This window comes from Quercus lobata, chromosome 3, assembly GCF_001633185.2.
Source record: "Quercus lobata isolate SW786 chromosome 3, ValleyOak3.0 Primary Assembly, whole genome shotgun sequence".
Classification (NCBI taxonomy): Eukaryota; Viridiplantae; Streptophyta; class Magnoliopsida; order Fagales; family Fagaceae; genus Quercus; species Quercus lobata.
Genome location: NC_044906.1, coordinates 73,585,727 through 73,603,120, shown reverse-complemented (window position 1 = coordinate 73,603,120; position 17,394 = coordinate 73,585,727). Strand labels below are relative to the sequence as shown.

General features: G+C 30.5%; 2 protein-coding genes across 2 annotated transcripts; both read left to right on the top strand.

The window, feature by feature from the left end:
• Positions 1–1,104: 1,104 nt before the first annotated feature.
• Positions 1,105–7,791, top strand: LOC115981444 (cytochrome P450 85A1-like; the record flags this gene model as incomplete). Its single annotated transcript, XM_031103593.1, has 9 exons — positions 1,105–1,292; positions 3,046–3,367; positions 3,927–4,076; positions 4,332–4,577; positions 4,670–4,756; positions 5,125–5,203; positions 7,334–7,440; positions 7,511–7,635; positions 7,704–7,791. Coding segments are annotated over 9 exons (1,392 nt in total), but the record flags the coding sequence as incomplete, so codon positions are not given.
• Positions 7,792–12,418: 4,627 nt separating this feature from the next.
• LOC115982460 (probable UDP-arabinopyranose mutase 2) lies at positions 12,419–17,394 on the top strand. The gene is made up of 4 exons (XM_031105068.1): positions 12,419–12,802; positions 15,906–16,156; positions 16,259–16,427; positions 16,969–17,394. Exons 1-4 carry the CDS (start codon positions 12,479–12,481, stop codon positions 17,293–17,295), a joined length of 1,071 nt encoding a protein of 356 aa, XP_030960928.1. The 5' UTR covers positions 12,419–12,478; the 3' UTR covers positions 17,296–17,394.

The window sequence follows — 17,394 nt, the reverse complement described above, 5'->3', positions numbered from 1 at the left end:
TCGATCAATCGAGCCAGACAGAATTGCACAATAAATTCTGCAGTAATTCGATTTCAACTTTACATAAAACGCATACACTTTGAGCAAGTCTAAACAAGACTAAAACCTGTTTCGATCATGGTTTGCCAACAATACAAATTAGAGTTCTAATACATTAGTTCTTAATCCTTAGAACCTAACAAATACTCTAAAATAAATCTTGATAAAGTTTAGATTATCCACAATTTTATTGTTATCCAATTATCTCCTTTATTCCTATGCAAGCAATCCTATTTTAAACACTAATTATCAACCAATCACAAAATTATTTAATTAATTTTAATTGTTTAACCAATCAGAATTAATCTAAATTAATCATGCTTGGTCGACTCTACCTATACACAATGCATGCTGACCGTGCAAATTTGATCTCGTAATATCTTTCAATCCGACGATCCGATTTGGAAACCGAACATACCTTCGCGACCATTAGAATCCTAAGATTATTTTTATGATATGCAATAAATGAATTAATGCATGTAATGCAATCATGATTTTTGGGTACTTGGATGGTCACTTTAATCATTCTCCTTGATTAAATCATGGGTGCAAAATCGAGTGTCTACAATTATTAATTTAAAAAAATAAAATTAAATTCTAATCATCATTTAGCTAGTGCACTTGATATTGGTCGGTACCACTTGATATTTTAACCAATACAAAACATAGGGTTCCTACATATTTTGGTTCAACATTGGTACAAAAAATATTGGTTGTACTAGTTAAGATGAAGAGATATATGAAGGTTTCGTTCGGAAAAAAAAGGTATGCAATTATTGTATTTGTATATGATGTTGTCGCTAAGGATAAGGCTTGGAGGTTAATTTTGTTACACAATTAGTTCTGACTCATCTAAGTTTAGACTTTAGAAAAGTTTTTCTAAGTTGAATACATGAATGCCAAGTATAGCTCATACACGGGAAAAAAAAAAGGCGCATGGCTTGGCCTATTTAAACTGCAATACTCTCCTTTTATTTTCACATAGTATGAGTTGTTCAGAGACCACAAAACACACACCATTGAAGAAGTAAATCCTGATTGTTTGGTACTATAACATCGAATATTCAAATGACAGTCTTGGTGTTTTGGGGGCTAATTTTGGCCTTCTGTATTAGCTTTGCTCTGCTGAAATGGAGTGACTTAAAATATAGAAGGAAACGCTTGCCACCAGGAACAATGGGGTGGCCAATTTTTGGAGAGACTGTAGATTTTCTCAAGTATGGACCGGATTTCATGAAGAAAAAAAGAGCAAAGTGAGCTTTTTATGATGAATTTCTTTTTGTTATTATTATTCTAGATTTTATTATAAATATTATTAATTACGAGTGGAATGTCACCCCATCTTTCATAGATTTATTAGTGAATGAAAAATCCCACGACAATGCATATAGTAAATTAAGATCTTCTCCATATCAAAAGGAATGGACCTTAATTCATGGTCAAGGACAAAACTAAATTTTAATACATATATATTTTTTAAATAGTACATATAAACATATATGTTTTCAAGTTTGAATCTAAAAAAATTAATACTTAGTCCCCAAAACTAAAAGTTGACCTAAATCTCTCTCTCTCTCTCTCTCTCTCTCTCTCACACACAAAATTAATTTCTTATTTATCTAATTGTCTCAAATTTCATTAAATACACACAAATGACTTATATATGACAGTGTGCTTGGAGAGGAGGCATCTTAATTATGAAGCAACTCTCATCTTCTCATAGATGTGTACATGCTATGAAAGAGTGGCTTTATGAAGCCATTTCAAAAGATAATTTTTGTGTTAGATATGTCACTTTGACTATTTTTTTGTCACTTTTACAAATGCGTGTTGTACTCAAGGGAGTCAATACCATATCGGAAGCTGTATCGGTCTGACCATCGATACGATATATTTCAAATACCGGTCAATACCGATGTACCGTTTCGGGTTTACCTTTAGTGCAAAAATATTATAATATTAGAAAAGCTTGTGGGTGGTAATGAGATATGAGACACTGCTTGTGGGTGGTAATGGTAAACCCAAAAAAATAAAAATTTAAAAAGCTTCCTATTCTGCCGTTGGAACTCACAAAAATTGAGGAAAAAAAAAAGAGCCAACCTGTCATCACGGCTTCCAAAGTTTATCAAGTTTTTCTATGTTCACACGTTATTGCTTGTATACTTCCCACTTCACATTTTCAGATCTCAAAACACACTCTCTCTTTCTCTGTGTTCAAGTTAAAACTTTTAGTTTCAGCCTCTCTTTCTCTATCTATTACTCTAAGCTTTAAGCCCCATTTTGCAACGTCAACGAATCGATGGTGCCACCATTCACCTCCAGTCAGCAATATCGTCCCAGTGTTAAGCCGGAAAAATCAATGGCGTAAAGGGCAAAGAGCTGGAGAGAGTCTATCCGGCGTGAAGAGGAGAAAACCAGTAGATTAGATGGCGTTTTTGGGTCAAGTTCAATACCGGCCGGAATCCGATATTTACCCCGGTACGGCCGAAATGATCCCGGTATGACCGATATTTAATCCGGAACGAAATCACTACATTTCTGTACCGGCCAACCTATCAGAACGGAAAATACTGGCAGTATCGGCCGGTATGGTACGAAATCGTCTTCCTTGGTTGTACTTGTATATTACATGTAAATGGTGTAATAACTAACTTTACGGAGGTTTTACTTAAAAGGTTGTAATAATAATAGTAACAATAATAATAATTACAAATTATTAATGATGTTGTGGAAATCATGTCCACATCACATGATTAATCCATTTATCTTTGAAGGAAAATATTTTTTAAAAAAAGGTCTGATTTGTCACAAATTAATACAATGTTCTCGGGTATAATTGCTTGAATCAAAAGTCCAAACTCCAAACACTAAAATGACTTTCATGTCAAATTCTAAGGTAATTAAAAAAAAAAAAAAAAAAAACATAAAAAAGGGAAATTAATTAGATTTATGTTGATAACGATTTGACAAAAACGAAAATACATTTTGTGATTTTTGTGTTGACAGGTTTGGAAGTGTATTCAAGACCCACATATTGGGTTGTCCTACCGTTATCTCTCTGAATCAAGAGCTCAACAGATATGTCCTTATGAATGAAGGAAAAGGACTTGTTCCTGGATACCCAAAGTCCATGCTGGATGTAATGGGGAAGACCAATATTGCTGCTGTGCATGGTTCTGCTCACAAATTCATTAGGGGGTCATTGCTAACTCTTATTGGTCCTGAAGCAATTCGAGATCAACTTCTTCCAGAAATTGATAAGTTCATGAGAAATTTTATCAACAACTGGGATGGCAAAACCATTGACATTCAGGAAAAAGCCATTGAGGTATATAATCACGATATATCTCTAGAAAGTAGAAACACAAGTTTTCACCATAGTGGTCCAAACCCGTTCCATTGTTCTTGGCGTATTTTAACCAAGTATGAAATATCAAACCTACTTTTGGCTACAAGAAAATTAGGGAGAAGTATATATATATATTTTTAAACCTCATAGTTTAGGAAAGTAATAAATTAAACCCTATTGTTTAGAGGGTAACAAATTAAATTGTGAAATTTCAAAAAATAACAATTTTTTATTTATTTGAGAAATACACACACATATATAGGAGAAGGAGAATGAGATAAAGGAATACACTCGCACGCACATATAAACTCTAACCCATTTTAACTGGAATGATGACATGTTTGAAGTTTAATATGGCTGAGGTTTAATATGTTTATTTCCGAACCTTGTATTTAATTTGTTACATTTGAATTGAAACTATATGATAAAAATTGATATATGCCAAAAGTATAGGATTTAAAATGTATTTTTTTTTCCCAAAAAAATAAAAAATGATGGCAACAATTCATACTTTTCAAAAAAAAAAAATTTTATGCAGATGGCTTTTTACGCAGCCTTCAGACAGATTATAAAAGCTGAATATGATTTAGTTTGTAAGGCTTTTAAAGCGGAGTTTGATAAGGCAGCAACAGCATCACTTTCTTTGCCTATCAACATTCCAGGCACAAATTACTACGAGGGTTTACAGGTATGTAATTGAAGATGCATCATGTCACATAATATTTCTATTTCATGTACATGTATATATATATATATATATATATATTGGAATAGACAAAGTTTGGCTCTAAACAAGTTTAGAGCCTTAGATTCCGATCACCAATAGGAAGATAATACTAGTAAGTCATGTGAATTACATATGATGGGACACATGTCATATTCTTATTGGTGGATATTTTTGGAACATTTTGACCATTGTGAAATTGAGATTATTCCTTTACAGGCAAGGAAGAAGATCCATAAACTTTTGAAACAAATTATGGAAAAGAGAAGTGCTTCTGGGAAAACTCATGATGACATGTTTGCCGAGCTTATAGGAAATGAGAAGTCAAGATATCATCTATCCGAAGAGCAGATATTTGATCAAATATTTGCAATACTGTATTCCGGTTATGAAACTGTCTCCGTTACTAGCATGATGGCCATCAAGTTTTTACATGATCACCCTAAAGCTCTTCAAGAACTTAGGGTGAGAGTTTTACTAATCAGCTATGGTTTATAACTTTTTTTTTTTTAATCATGAAAATGTTCATAACTCTTTTTTGGCTGAATCTCAATCAGGAAGAACATTTAGTAATACGAGAAAGAAAAAAACCGGAGGAGCCAATTGACTGGAATGACTACAAGTCTATGAGTTTCACTCGTGCCGTAAGTAAAATTGAAATTTAATTAGAGTTTTCTTCCAAACTGATCTTGGAGAAAATTCTTTCAACTCACTATATGACGATTAAAATAAGTATCCAAGTGTATTATAGGTCACAAAACTTATTTAATGAGTCATTTGATTTAATACATACATACATATACATACATATATATATATATATAATTTCATCAATTAATGCTACATAATGGGTAGAAAATTCCTTCAAATTGGTTTCAAACAATGTTACATATATGCTTCTTTTCATTCAAATAAAAAAGAAAAGAAAAAAGAAGGACCCCCATTTAAAAAAAAGTCTTTTTAATTTTTTCAATTTTTAATAAAAAAGATATTTCGTATTTTCTTCATATAGGTGATCCTCGAAACCTCAAGGTTGGCCACTGTTGTTAATGGAGTACTAAGGAAGACAACACAAGATTTGGAATTGAATGGTATGTTGAACAAACTTATAACTTCATTTTTAAGCCTTTGCAATGTGCAGCGGTAAAACTGAAAGAAGAAGTTTTTTTTGACAATATTTTTCATGTTTATCCATATTTATATATATCTAAAAACTTAAATGTAACATTTATAATTACTACGCTCCTGTTGAGTCACATCATCCACTTATTTTCTATATTTTCTTTTCTCTATTTAAACTTTTCTTCCCCTATTCTCAACAACAACAACAACAACAACAAAAAAAAAAAAAAAAAAAAAAAAAAAAAAAAAAAAAAAAAAAAAAAAAAAACTCTTCTTCTCCCTATTAGTTCACACTTACAATTACATTTCTTCCAATATTTTCCCTTCTTTTTTGTCTCTTTCCCACTACTCTCTATTTTATTGATACACTTCCTTCTTCTTTCTTTTGTTTTGACTTTGCTTCTCCCCATTTTATTTTCCATAAATTTGATATTATTTTCCCAATTCAATCCATATTTTTCCCACAAAAAACTGTGAGCTCTCTCTCTCTCTCTCTCTCTCTCTCTCTCTCTCTCTCTCTCTCTCTCTCTCTCTCTCTCTCTCTCTCTCTCTCTCTCTCTCGGTGGATTTTTGTTATTTCTTATAACTCTAATTAAGGTTGATGGTTCTCTTTTATTTTCTTTTTTAATATGTGTTTTGGCATTGTATGTGTGTGTGTGTGTTTTTTTTTTTTTTTTATAATTTCTCATCAAAAAGTCTTTTCTTTCCCTTTTATAACTTTGGTTAAATTTTGGTTTGGGTTAATACTTAATTTTTTTTTTTTTTAAATGGGAATTTGAATATGCCTACCAATTGTTTGAGTAATAAATTATTATAAAGTCTATTTTTTATTCCTTTAGTTTCATTTTAATTTTGGCTAAGATAACATTGTAATTTTGTGATGATTTTTTATTATTATGATAATTTTCTTATTTCTTAATAGATGAGAAATTTGAAACTTATAAAATTTAGTTGTATATTAGGCAAATATAATACACTACAAATGATATATTTGTAGAGAGAAAAAGATAAAAAAATACTTGTAAAAGTCCTTTTTTTTTTTTTTTTTAAATTCTTCTTCTACTTGTTAATTCACATCTACAGTTACACTTTTTCAAAACTTTCCCCTTCCTTTTTGTCTTTTTATCTTTTTACTATTCTCTACTTTACCGTTACACTTTCTTTATTTTTCTTATGTACGTTTTGACACTTTTTCTTCCCATTTTTTTGGTATAAATTTGATATCATTTTCCCAATTCAATTCGGATTTTCTCCACACAAAACTGTGAGTACTCTCTCTCTCTCTTGGTGGATTTTTGTTATTTCTTATAACTTTCATTAAGGTTAATGGTTCTTTTTTCTTTTCTTTTTTAATGTGTGTTTTGGTATTGTGTGTGTGTGTGTGTTTTAATTTCCCATCAGAAATTCTTCTCTTTCCCTTTTATAGCTTTGATTAAACTTTGGTTTTGGTTAATATTTAGTTTTTTTTTTTAAAAAAAATAGGAATTTGAATATATGCCTACCAATTTTTTGAGTAATAAATTATGATAAAGTCCATTTTTTATTCCTTTAATTTCATTTTAATTTTGGCTAAGATAACATTGTAATTTTGTGATAATTTTTTATTATTATGATAATTTCCTTATTTCTTAAGAGATAAAAATTTTCAATAATAAATTTGAAACTTATAAAGTTTAGTTGTATATTAGGCAAATATAATAATACACTACAACAAAAGTTATAATAATAAAATGATATATTTGTAGAGATAAAAAGATAAAAAAAAAATATTTGTGGAATTCATTTTTTTTAAGACAATACTTGAAGTAACTTTTACTTTTTATATATTATGCCTCATTATATGATATTTATATTCCCATGCATTGCATGGATCTGCGACTAGTTTTCATAATTATTGATATGGTATGTTATGATGTGTGCATATATATATAAAATAAAAGTAGTGTTATTGATTGATCCATATAAAAGTAATGTTGCTTTAATCACAACATATCGATAATTGTGAAAAAAAATGTGAAGAATGTTATGTCCCTAGTATCATTCAAATCATTGTGGGAAATGTTGTCTAACCAGTTTATAACATTCTATTGGATTTTCAGGATTCTTCATTCCAAAAGGATGGAGAATATATGTTTTCACAAGGGATATCAATTATGATCCACTCCTCTATCCAAAGCCTTTTACATTCAATCCCTGGAGATGGATGGTTAGTTACTTAAGCCAAACATTTCATTTCTATATTCTTAAAAAGTAATTATTAATGAAATGGAATACAGGATAAGAGCTTGGAGTCTCACAGCTATTGCTTCTTATTTGGAGCTGGAGGCAGGCTGTGTCCAGGAAAGGAATTGGGCATGGTTAAAGTTTCTACATTCCTTCACTATTTTGTTACTAAATACAGGTTTGTTGCATTTTTAGTTTTCTTTGGAAAAAGTGAAACTTTTGCTAAAGAAATTGTCCTGGTTACAGATGGGAGGAAGTTGGAGAAGTAGAGATCATAAAATTTCCCAGAGTTGAAGTACCAAATGGGCTGCACGTAAGGGTATCAAAGCACTAATGTTTATACAGTAAGGATATATGAAATATTAGAAGGAACATAAAGATATGAACAGTTTATCCAAAAAATGTATGGAATAAGTTTTTTCTTCCTTATGCATTGTACTAAATACTAATGGGAATCAAGATTTCCTTTGTTTTGCCATTTTTGAGTTCAAAGCTTTAAAATTTAGGCCATTTTTTATATATCTACTTTCTTTATGTAAATTATAGAGGATCAAAATTAAAGTCCCACCTGTTACTAGACCTACTGGACTCTCTCACTGAAGCCATTGTCCCTTCCAATGTTATATACTTGCTCCATCTTTCTTTCTTTTTTCTCCCCCATTCTAGGTTCCCCCCCCCCCAAAAAAAAGCAGTCTTTGTTTTAGAAGTCAAATTGATTAACTTTTCTAAACTTATTCTTTACTTTCTTTGAAAGATTGATAAATATTTTACTAGTTTTATTTGAATTTAATTTAATTTAATTAAAAAGTGGCAAAAGTTTTGTAACTTAACTGATACTTTCTAATATTTTTAATGGAGATGTCCATTTCATGTAATATAAAGAAAATTCAAAATTATCTACCTGCATTTACAATAGGAATCACCCGTAAGCATTCAATTTTTAGCCTAAAGTGCAATTAATCATACCACAACTCAAATGGTAGAAAATCCACAATTTATAGTGATCAATACTTCAACCAAATACTTTGGGATAAGGGTACATCAATATGGATAATCATGAACATACATTAAAAGATGATTTTCTATTAAAATTAGAGTAAAAGGAAAAAAAATAAAATAAAAAAAGAATGGAGCAGCAAGCCTTTGATGCTGAAGCGATAAAATCGGAAAGCAATGAGCTATCATGGACAAAAAAGAACGACAAACAATTAATTTTTCATTTAATTGAAGAGATGAAGAGTCAACCGAGAGAATTAGGAGGCTGCCAAGGAAAAAAAATAGAGTTACTATGTTGGTTCATACTTTAAAACGATGTATTTGTTATCTATTTGAATTCAAATACTTCAATTATCTTTTCTTTTAAAAAAATACAAAATGATTGCTTCAAAAAAAAAAAAAAAAAACCTACCTTACTTAAATAGTAAACACTATTCATTCTTATCCTAAAATTTCTATGTTTTTTTTTTTTTTTTTTAATTCTTTAAAACATTTTAAAATTTTTGTTATCCAAATTATATATAGTTATCATAGATCTCCATCTATTCACACTAAAGTATATCATTTTTCTTTTGTTCAAATCTCTTTTTTTTTTTTACTTATAACAATTCTTATCTTAATCAATAAATTCAAATATCTCATTGGGTTTCAACAAAAAATACACACGATTATATATATATATATCACTTTTAAGCATTATAACACTAAACCAAAAAAAGAGAGCATCTAGTATATATATTTACACATGGACAAAGTCTTGTGTAAATATTAAATTTGATAATTATGATAATTATTAATAATTAGGGTAAAACTAAGCTGTTAAGCATAGTACCTTAGGTGTAGTACATGAGGTTTTCCAGTTAACTCAATTAGTAAAGTCTCTGATGACTGAATAAGAGATCTAAAATTCAATCTTTGCCTATAGCAAAAACCAATTAGTGTCTTGGTCTAATAATAAAGAATTATTATCAAGAGCGGACGCCATAGGTCAAAACTCTCTAAAAAATAAAAAATAAAAAAATTTTCCAATTTAATTCAAACACTTTGTTGAATTAACCAATAAGACACAAATAATATTATCTTCTCAAAAAAAAAAAAATGGAAACCTAATGCATTGCACACCTAAGGTGTTATACCTAACTTTAACCGTAATAATTAATAAATATATAATATAATATAATATAATTAGTTTAACAAGATAATTAATACATGATAATATATGTATTTATCTCATTAAAACATAACAATTAATTAGTAATACTTCTCCCATCCTTCCAACTACCATGGTTTTTTAGTAGAGTTTATGGTGTGTTTTTATGTTAGAATTTTGTTCAATCTCCCTTGTGTGAAGAAAAAAAAAAAAAGTAATTCTACAACCACAAACTATTTTATAATATTTTTACCTTATTGGTTTTCATCTAGGCCTGCCAATAATATCACTTTTTCATTTACCAATAATTACTCACCATATCAGCAGTTTGTAAATTTTTTTGTAAAATAGTTTGTATCCTTAGTGATATTAAAAAAAGTAGTAATTAATGCATAGTTATATATATTTATTGGGAATAATAATTCATTTTGATTAGAGAGGATCATATTCCAACCGATTACACCTTGAAAGTTTTCCATAATTATTTCATAGGTGAGATAAAAGTATTAGAAGTGCGTATCCTACACTCATAAGTATCTCCATTATAATGGTAAAGTCAAAGTAAGGAAGTAATAACTCAAGTCATCCTCTCCTACCGTTTTTGTTTATGGCACATAGTTACTCCAGACATGTTAGGACAAAGTCTAATTAAGGAAGTAATAACTCAAGTCATCCTCTTCTACCATTTTTATTTATGGCAAATAATTACTCCAGACATGTAAGCTCAACATCTAATTAACGTCAATTAGACCAAATAGTTTTATATATTTATATTAGAATTTACTAAATAGTCATACTAAATAGTAAATACCTTCCATTGTTACAAACCCTTCGTTTAGGTTACTATCAAAAAAAGCTTTTCATGTTCGATCATTTATGTGGTGAGCGTTTTTTTATTAATCTTTTAAGCCGTGGATGTGTAGTATTTTTTTTTTTTTTTTTTTTTTTAAATTGAGAAGTACTATATTCATAATATTTTCACAACAAATTCTATGTAATTAGTTGTAACGTTTACAATTTGAATCTACCACTTAAATTACTTTTTTGCCAATGAGCCAGACTGAGCTAGCAACAACCTACCATTTAATATTTATAGTAAAATTGTTATGAAATTGTTGTGGATAAAACATTTATTTTTATTTTTATTTTTTTATATCTTTGGTAGTTTTGTTTTTGGGTGTTGTCACTAGTTTTAATGAGCAGTTTAAGAAATAAGAATCACACTTAAATGTCCAAATTAATTTAGACAAAATCTACCAATTTTTGGGAAAAATTAGTGGAAATTGAAATTTGGTAAGAAATTACAAAAGGTCTTGTAATGGAAGACCTTATGGGCCCCTTTTTTTAGGCGTTTAGAGAGCAAAAAACGGTAGTTTAGCAAAACACAATTCTAATGATACATTTGGCTAGGCAATATCTGTGGGATTGCGTTTTTAATTTCGTAGATTTTCTCAATGTAAAAAATGCAAATTTTCTCTGCTTTTTAAGCATCAAGTGATTTGCAAGATTGCGTTACCGCTCAAATTTATGGCTAAAAACCTAAATTAGCCTCAACTCCATGAGAAATTATTATTTACATTGGGAGGACTGCTAATGGGGTCCTCCCTGCCCAATGAGATGATGTCATCTAAGCAAATGTATATGTGAACTTCCTAATCATCATAAAGAATAAAAAATAAAAATTATCAAATGATGTCACATTTGCATAAATAATAGCATTTTATTGGTTGGGAGGTCAAGGAGGACCACAATAGCAGATTAGCAGTCCTCTTGGTGGACCTAATAATTTCTCCAACTCCACACTTAATGCACATTTATATATATTTATTGGGAATAGTAATACATATTGATTAGAGAGGATCATATTCCAACCAAATAACACCTTGAAAGTTTTCCATAATTATTTCATAGGTGATATCAAAGTATTATAAGGGCATATCCTGCACTCATAATTATCTCCATTATTATGGTGGAGTCTAATTAAGGAAGTAATAACTCAAGTCATCCTCTCCTACCAATTTCGTTTATGGCCAATAATTACTCCAGACATGTTAGGGCAAAGTCTAATTAAGGAAGTAATAACTCAAGTCATCCTCTTCTACCATTTTTGTTTATGGCAAATAATTACTCTAGACATGTTTCGTCTTCAATTTTTGGCAGACCAAAATATCCTCATACAAATTCTGAAATAACATATCATTTAGTTTAATTTTTTTCCTACAAAAAAGTAATAAAGGTTAAAACAGTAATACTATCTCAAGTACAAAAGGAAAAAAAAAAAAACCGTCATTCTCGCCATCAATTTGTATTCAAATGTCTAAATCCTATCTATATTTGTTATTTATTTGAATTCAAATACTTCAATTATCTTTATAAAAATATACAAAATTACTACCAAAAAAAAAAAAAAAAAAACCTACCTCACGTAAAAAGTAAAAACTACTCATTCTTATCCAGAAATTTCTATGGTTTTTTTTAAAAAAAAAAAAATTCTTTAAAACATTTCAAAATTTTTGTTATTAAAATTCTATACAATTATTACAAATCTTCATCTATCCACACTAACGTATATCACCTTTCTTCTGTTCAAATCTCAAATTTTTTTACTTATCATAATTCTTATCACAATCAATAAATTCAAATATCCTATTGGATTTCAACAAAAAATACACACAGTTTTATATATATATTACTTTTAAGCATTATAACACTAAACCCAAAAAACAAATAAATAAATAAAAGAGCATCTAGTATATATATATATATATATATATATATAAACACATAGACAAAGTCCTGCTTTCCTCATCCAACCCAACTGTCTTTCTCTCAAAACCTCTACAACTCTCTCTCTCTTTTTATCTGTTACTTACCAATGGCAGAGCCTTCGACAAAAGTCACACCCCCCTTGAAAGATGAGCTAGACATAGTGATCCCCACTATCAGGACTCTAGATTTCTTAGAGAGTTGGAGGCCTTTCTTCGAGCAGTACCATCTGATCATAGTGCAAGATGGTGACCCATCAAAGACCATAGAGGTCCCAGAAGGCTTCGACTATGAGCTATACAATCGTAACGATATTAATCGGATTCTAGGTCCAAGGGCTTCTTGCATTTCTTACAAGGACTCAGCTTGTCGTTCCTTTGCCTTCCTTATCTCCAAGAAGAAGTATATTTTCACTATTGATGATGATTGCTTTGTAAGTTTTTTTTCCACTCTTTCTCTCCTTGTTTCTCTTTTGGTGGCTAAGAAATTTTTTTAAATGTATGCCTTGATATAATTAAGAGAAATTGGTTTGTTGAACTGACTTTTGTGTGATCGTGTTTTTGTTAGCAAAATTGAGATATATGAGCATATAATATTCGCTAAAAATCATGAACATGGGCACACATATAGATTCTGAAAAATTAGAATATGACAAGGTGGTGATACATACATACATACATATATATATATAATTATTAGATTTTTTTTATGTATTTTTTTTTGTCTAATATTTTGGATATATTGTTAAGCATTTATTTTTCATATATTGTTAAACATATATCAATTTAAGAGTACTAATGGATAATAAAGTGAATTTATGACTATTAAATGATGTTTAGAATATAATTAATTTTATAAAAAAAGAGTCTAACCCGTCAAATACAAACAAGACCATCATTTATTAATAACCAAATCTTAACATTTTTAACAATTAAAAAAATATTAAACAAAGAATTGAAGTTAAAGTTAGTAAAATAATTTTTGAAAAAAAATTAATTTTTGGCCAAATACATTGGGGACATGCATGCAACCATGTTCAAGGTGTATTCATGTCAGACAAGGACACAAAAGGCGTATTCGTGTCTGACACAGACACACAATTGAGGTTGGTTTTAAGTTTGGTATGGAGTTTTTTTATTTTTTTTAGATAGTTACAATATGGTACTAACCCTACAACTTGAACTCTTTTCCTCTAGACCCCTAAATATTTTGTGCATGAAGAGGTGCCAATTAAGCACTTTGTACTTGGTACTTTTTTATTAAAAGAAAAAATTGCTTGTTCATGGTATTTTATTTAGTATGTGATATAAAAATTATGCTTTTCTTTGTGGTTCATTTGGATTGTTAAAAGTATTAAGCCCAAATATAGACAAGACCTAAGCCTAATCCTTGATGTTTAAACCAAGGATATTACGTATACTACTGGTCCATTAACCATACTTTATTTTACGGTTAATTTAGTATTTAGCTCTAAATATCCTCACATTGGATTTATTGTAACACAAAATTGAGGATACTGTAAAGACGTAGCCCTAAAAGGTTTTATCTCCTGGATGTAGGTCGCTAGGCTGAATCACATAACCTTCACGATCTCTCTCTTCTCTCTTGCTTCCACTTCTCTACATCAATCTCTACAATTTAATATTTAAATTTTATCATTAAGAAAGGAATTTTAAGATAAGATTTCGATTTCAATCTTTAGTTTAAATGACTTGAATAGGTATAAGATGACAATAGATTTTTTTTATAGTAATGAAATTTATAAAAGGCTTTGTTATATCACTAGGTGTAAGATGTCACTTGAATTTCATAATATCACAAATGTTTTTTTATCTAGCAAAATTTTGAAAGCTTTTAATTATAAATTGCAGTTTATAGTAGCAATATTCTTCAAAGAAGAGAATATATATAAATATGTGTGTGTGTGTGTGTGTGTGTGTGTGTGTGTGTGTGTGTTCTCTGTTGTCTATCTGTGTCTACCCAAAACTTTGATACTCCTTTGTTGTGTTCCTTTTTTACCATCATTGGCGCCATCTTAGTCGGAAAGTGAATTCCTAGAACCAAACAGTAAGGCCCGTTGAGCTAGAGAGAGCGTTAGGGCATGAGAGGTATAGGGTTGATTAGGGTATGTGTTACGAAATGCAACGGTGTTAAGAAAAACATGATAATTGAGTATTAAAACTAGGATAGTATGGAAAGATTGTGGAGATCCAACTCCTTTGTCAGCTCCAGGACTGATTTTCCTCCTGATATTGTAAATGAAGAGAATCACACTATTGAAGAAAATGAGTTTTCGGATTTCCGAAAATGGAATATCCCCAAAGTTGATACTAAAACTGTTTACAAAACTAGTTGGGCTGAAAATACTTTCTGTTCTGCTTACAAAGTTAGAACCGTTGAACAAACATTTTATATTTCAAAAACTCATGAAAAATATTGCTTGTTTACAAAAATTACCCATTTCATATTTAGCTTTTCTTTTATTTTTCAATTGGTATTTTAACAGTTTTTCATCATTACACATATTAATACCAAGTTTTTTAATAGTGCTAAAAATATCACCATAAGTTAAGCTATCACAATCAATAGAATCATTTTTGCCAATTAATTCTTGTTTTACCTTATGAGCAACGATAGGAGGCAGACCATCAATAAACTTTTCTTTCCAATAAGGCTTGTAGCAATCTTTCCAAAGCATAACTCTGGAAATGAAAACATCTTGGTACCATCTGTAGTCAGACATAGTAGGACATCTCAAATTATTCAGATAATTAGAAATCCGAGACGAATATTAGATGGAGTACCAACAAAGTGTTTAAGAACAGTATAGATTAAGGTATTGACACCATTAGGAATACCCCATGTTAAATCTTCAAATCCAAACACAGCATTGATTTGCATTGCTGCAGCTTATGGCATTGTCATGTCTTGAATTTGCCTTAGATAATGGCTTCTTGTTTTTGGTCCTCTATTCATATGCAATTGAGTACAATTCCAGTATTTGATTTTTTTTTTTTTTTTTTGGGTCTTTTTTTGGAAATAATGGCTGGTTCTACTTGATGGAACTGGTGCATATTGAAAATGCTTTCATGACATTTTCAGCATTCTTTATGCTTCGGAAAAATCGCTTAAATGGTATATCAAACTTAGATCTCCATTATTCTCGTTCCTCTTTATATTTTTTATGTGCTTAAAAAATGTACCTTGAATTTAAATATTCCTTCTTCCTTTTCTTCCCCTTAATTTGAATCGATGCAATTTGCTAATATGGTGTAGAGTGGACAGGCAATCCTCCAAGTTCCATGATCCATCATTGGTTTACAAATTTATGATAACCTTTAATCTCCTTTTCATTTGCTTCTTGGATGGAGATAGTCTTATAGCCATTAACCAGATCTCAACTACTTGATAATGAGCTAGATCTTTACAACATGCCCCTTTCATGCTCAAGAAATCTTTTATTATTTTCATCATGAATCACATCTGGTTCTTTGCATTATCTAAAGTTGTTGTAAGATTTCACATTTTATATGCAGGTTGCTAAAGACCCATCTGGGAAAGACATCAACGCGCTTCAACAGCACATAGAGAATCTTCTAACTCCATCCACTCCATTTTTCTTCAACACTCTTTACGACCCATACAGAGAGGGTGCTGACTTCGTCCGTGGATACCCTTTCAGTCTCCGCGAGGGTGTCCCTACTGCTGTTTCTCATGGCCTCTGGCTCAACATCCCTGACTATGATGCTCCTACCCAGCTTGTTAAGCCAAGGGAGAGAAATACCAGGTATATGTATACATCTGTCTAAACACTCCATTTGTTTCGCTGTAAAATGTTTTCAATGAAAATTTGTTTAGCTATGTATGCCTTGACCAGTTTTCTCCCTAGGTATGTTGATGCTGTGTTGACAATACCTAAGGGAACCCTATACCCCATGTGTGGTATGAATCTAGCATTCAATCGTGAATTGATTGGACCTGCAATGTACTTTGGACTCTTTGGTGAAGGTCAGCCAATTCAAAGATATGATGATATGTGGGCTGGCTGGTGCTCCAAGGTACTTTTCTTTTTAGTCGTTATTCATATTATTCTCTCACTTTTTTCCTGTTCATTATTTACCATGGTTCTATTTGAAAATCTAGTAAGTTTAGGATGATTATTTCATCAATAGTCTTGTAATTGAAGAGTTTTAAACTTTAAATAACAAAATTATTTAGAAATAAGGATTTGATAGTGGGTTTTGATCATGACAAAGTCTTCCATTGAAGTTATTTCTTCAATCTAGCAGGAAATCTGTAGTCATCATAATTTTGTTAGTGTTTGAAACTACACTAGTCTCTTTCTAGATAACATACATGACCTTGTTTAGACATAAAGTAGTACTAATAATTCCTATATTTCATCTCAACAAGCAAAATTCTCATGATCGAGTTTGTCCTCATTATGGTGTAAAGTATTTTCCTAGTCTTTTAAATGATTACTAGGTTATATCGCCTAGCTCAATCTAATTTCCTTTTCAATATATTGTTCAAATCTAATGTGTCAACCTTTAGGCTTACTTCTTCACTAATATACTCATCATATTGATGCACTTGTAGGTTGTATGTGACCATTTGGGGTTGGGAGTCAAGACTGGTCTCCCCTACTTATGGCACAGCAAAGCCAGCAATCCATTTTCTAACCTCAAAAAGGAGTACAATGGTCTCTTCTGGCAAGAAGAACTGATCCCATTCTTCCAATCTGTCGTTCTTTCTAAGGAATCCACAACTCCTCAAAAATGCTACATTGAACTCTCCAAGCTGGTCAAGGACAAGCTTAGCAAGCTCGATCCATTTTTTAACATGCTAGCAGATGCCATGGTGACTTGGATTGAAGTTTGGGAAGAGTTTAACCCCTCTGGAGAAAACTCAGCAGCTAACCCTTAATCTTGAAAAGTAGAGAACTATTTATTAAAATTGCAAGTTGCTTAATTGCTATAGTACTAGTTGTGGTAAAGTTGATTGAAAATAAGACCTAATAATAGC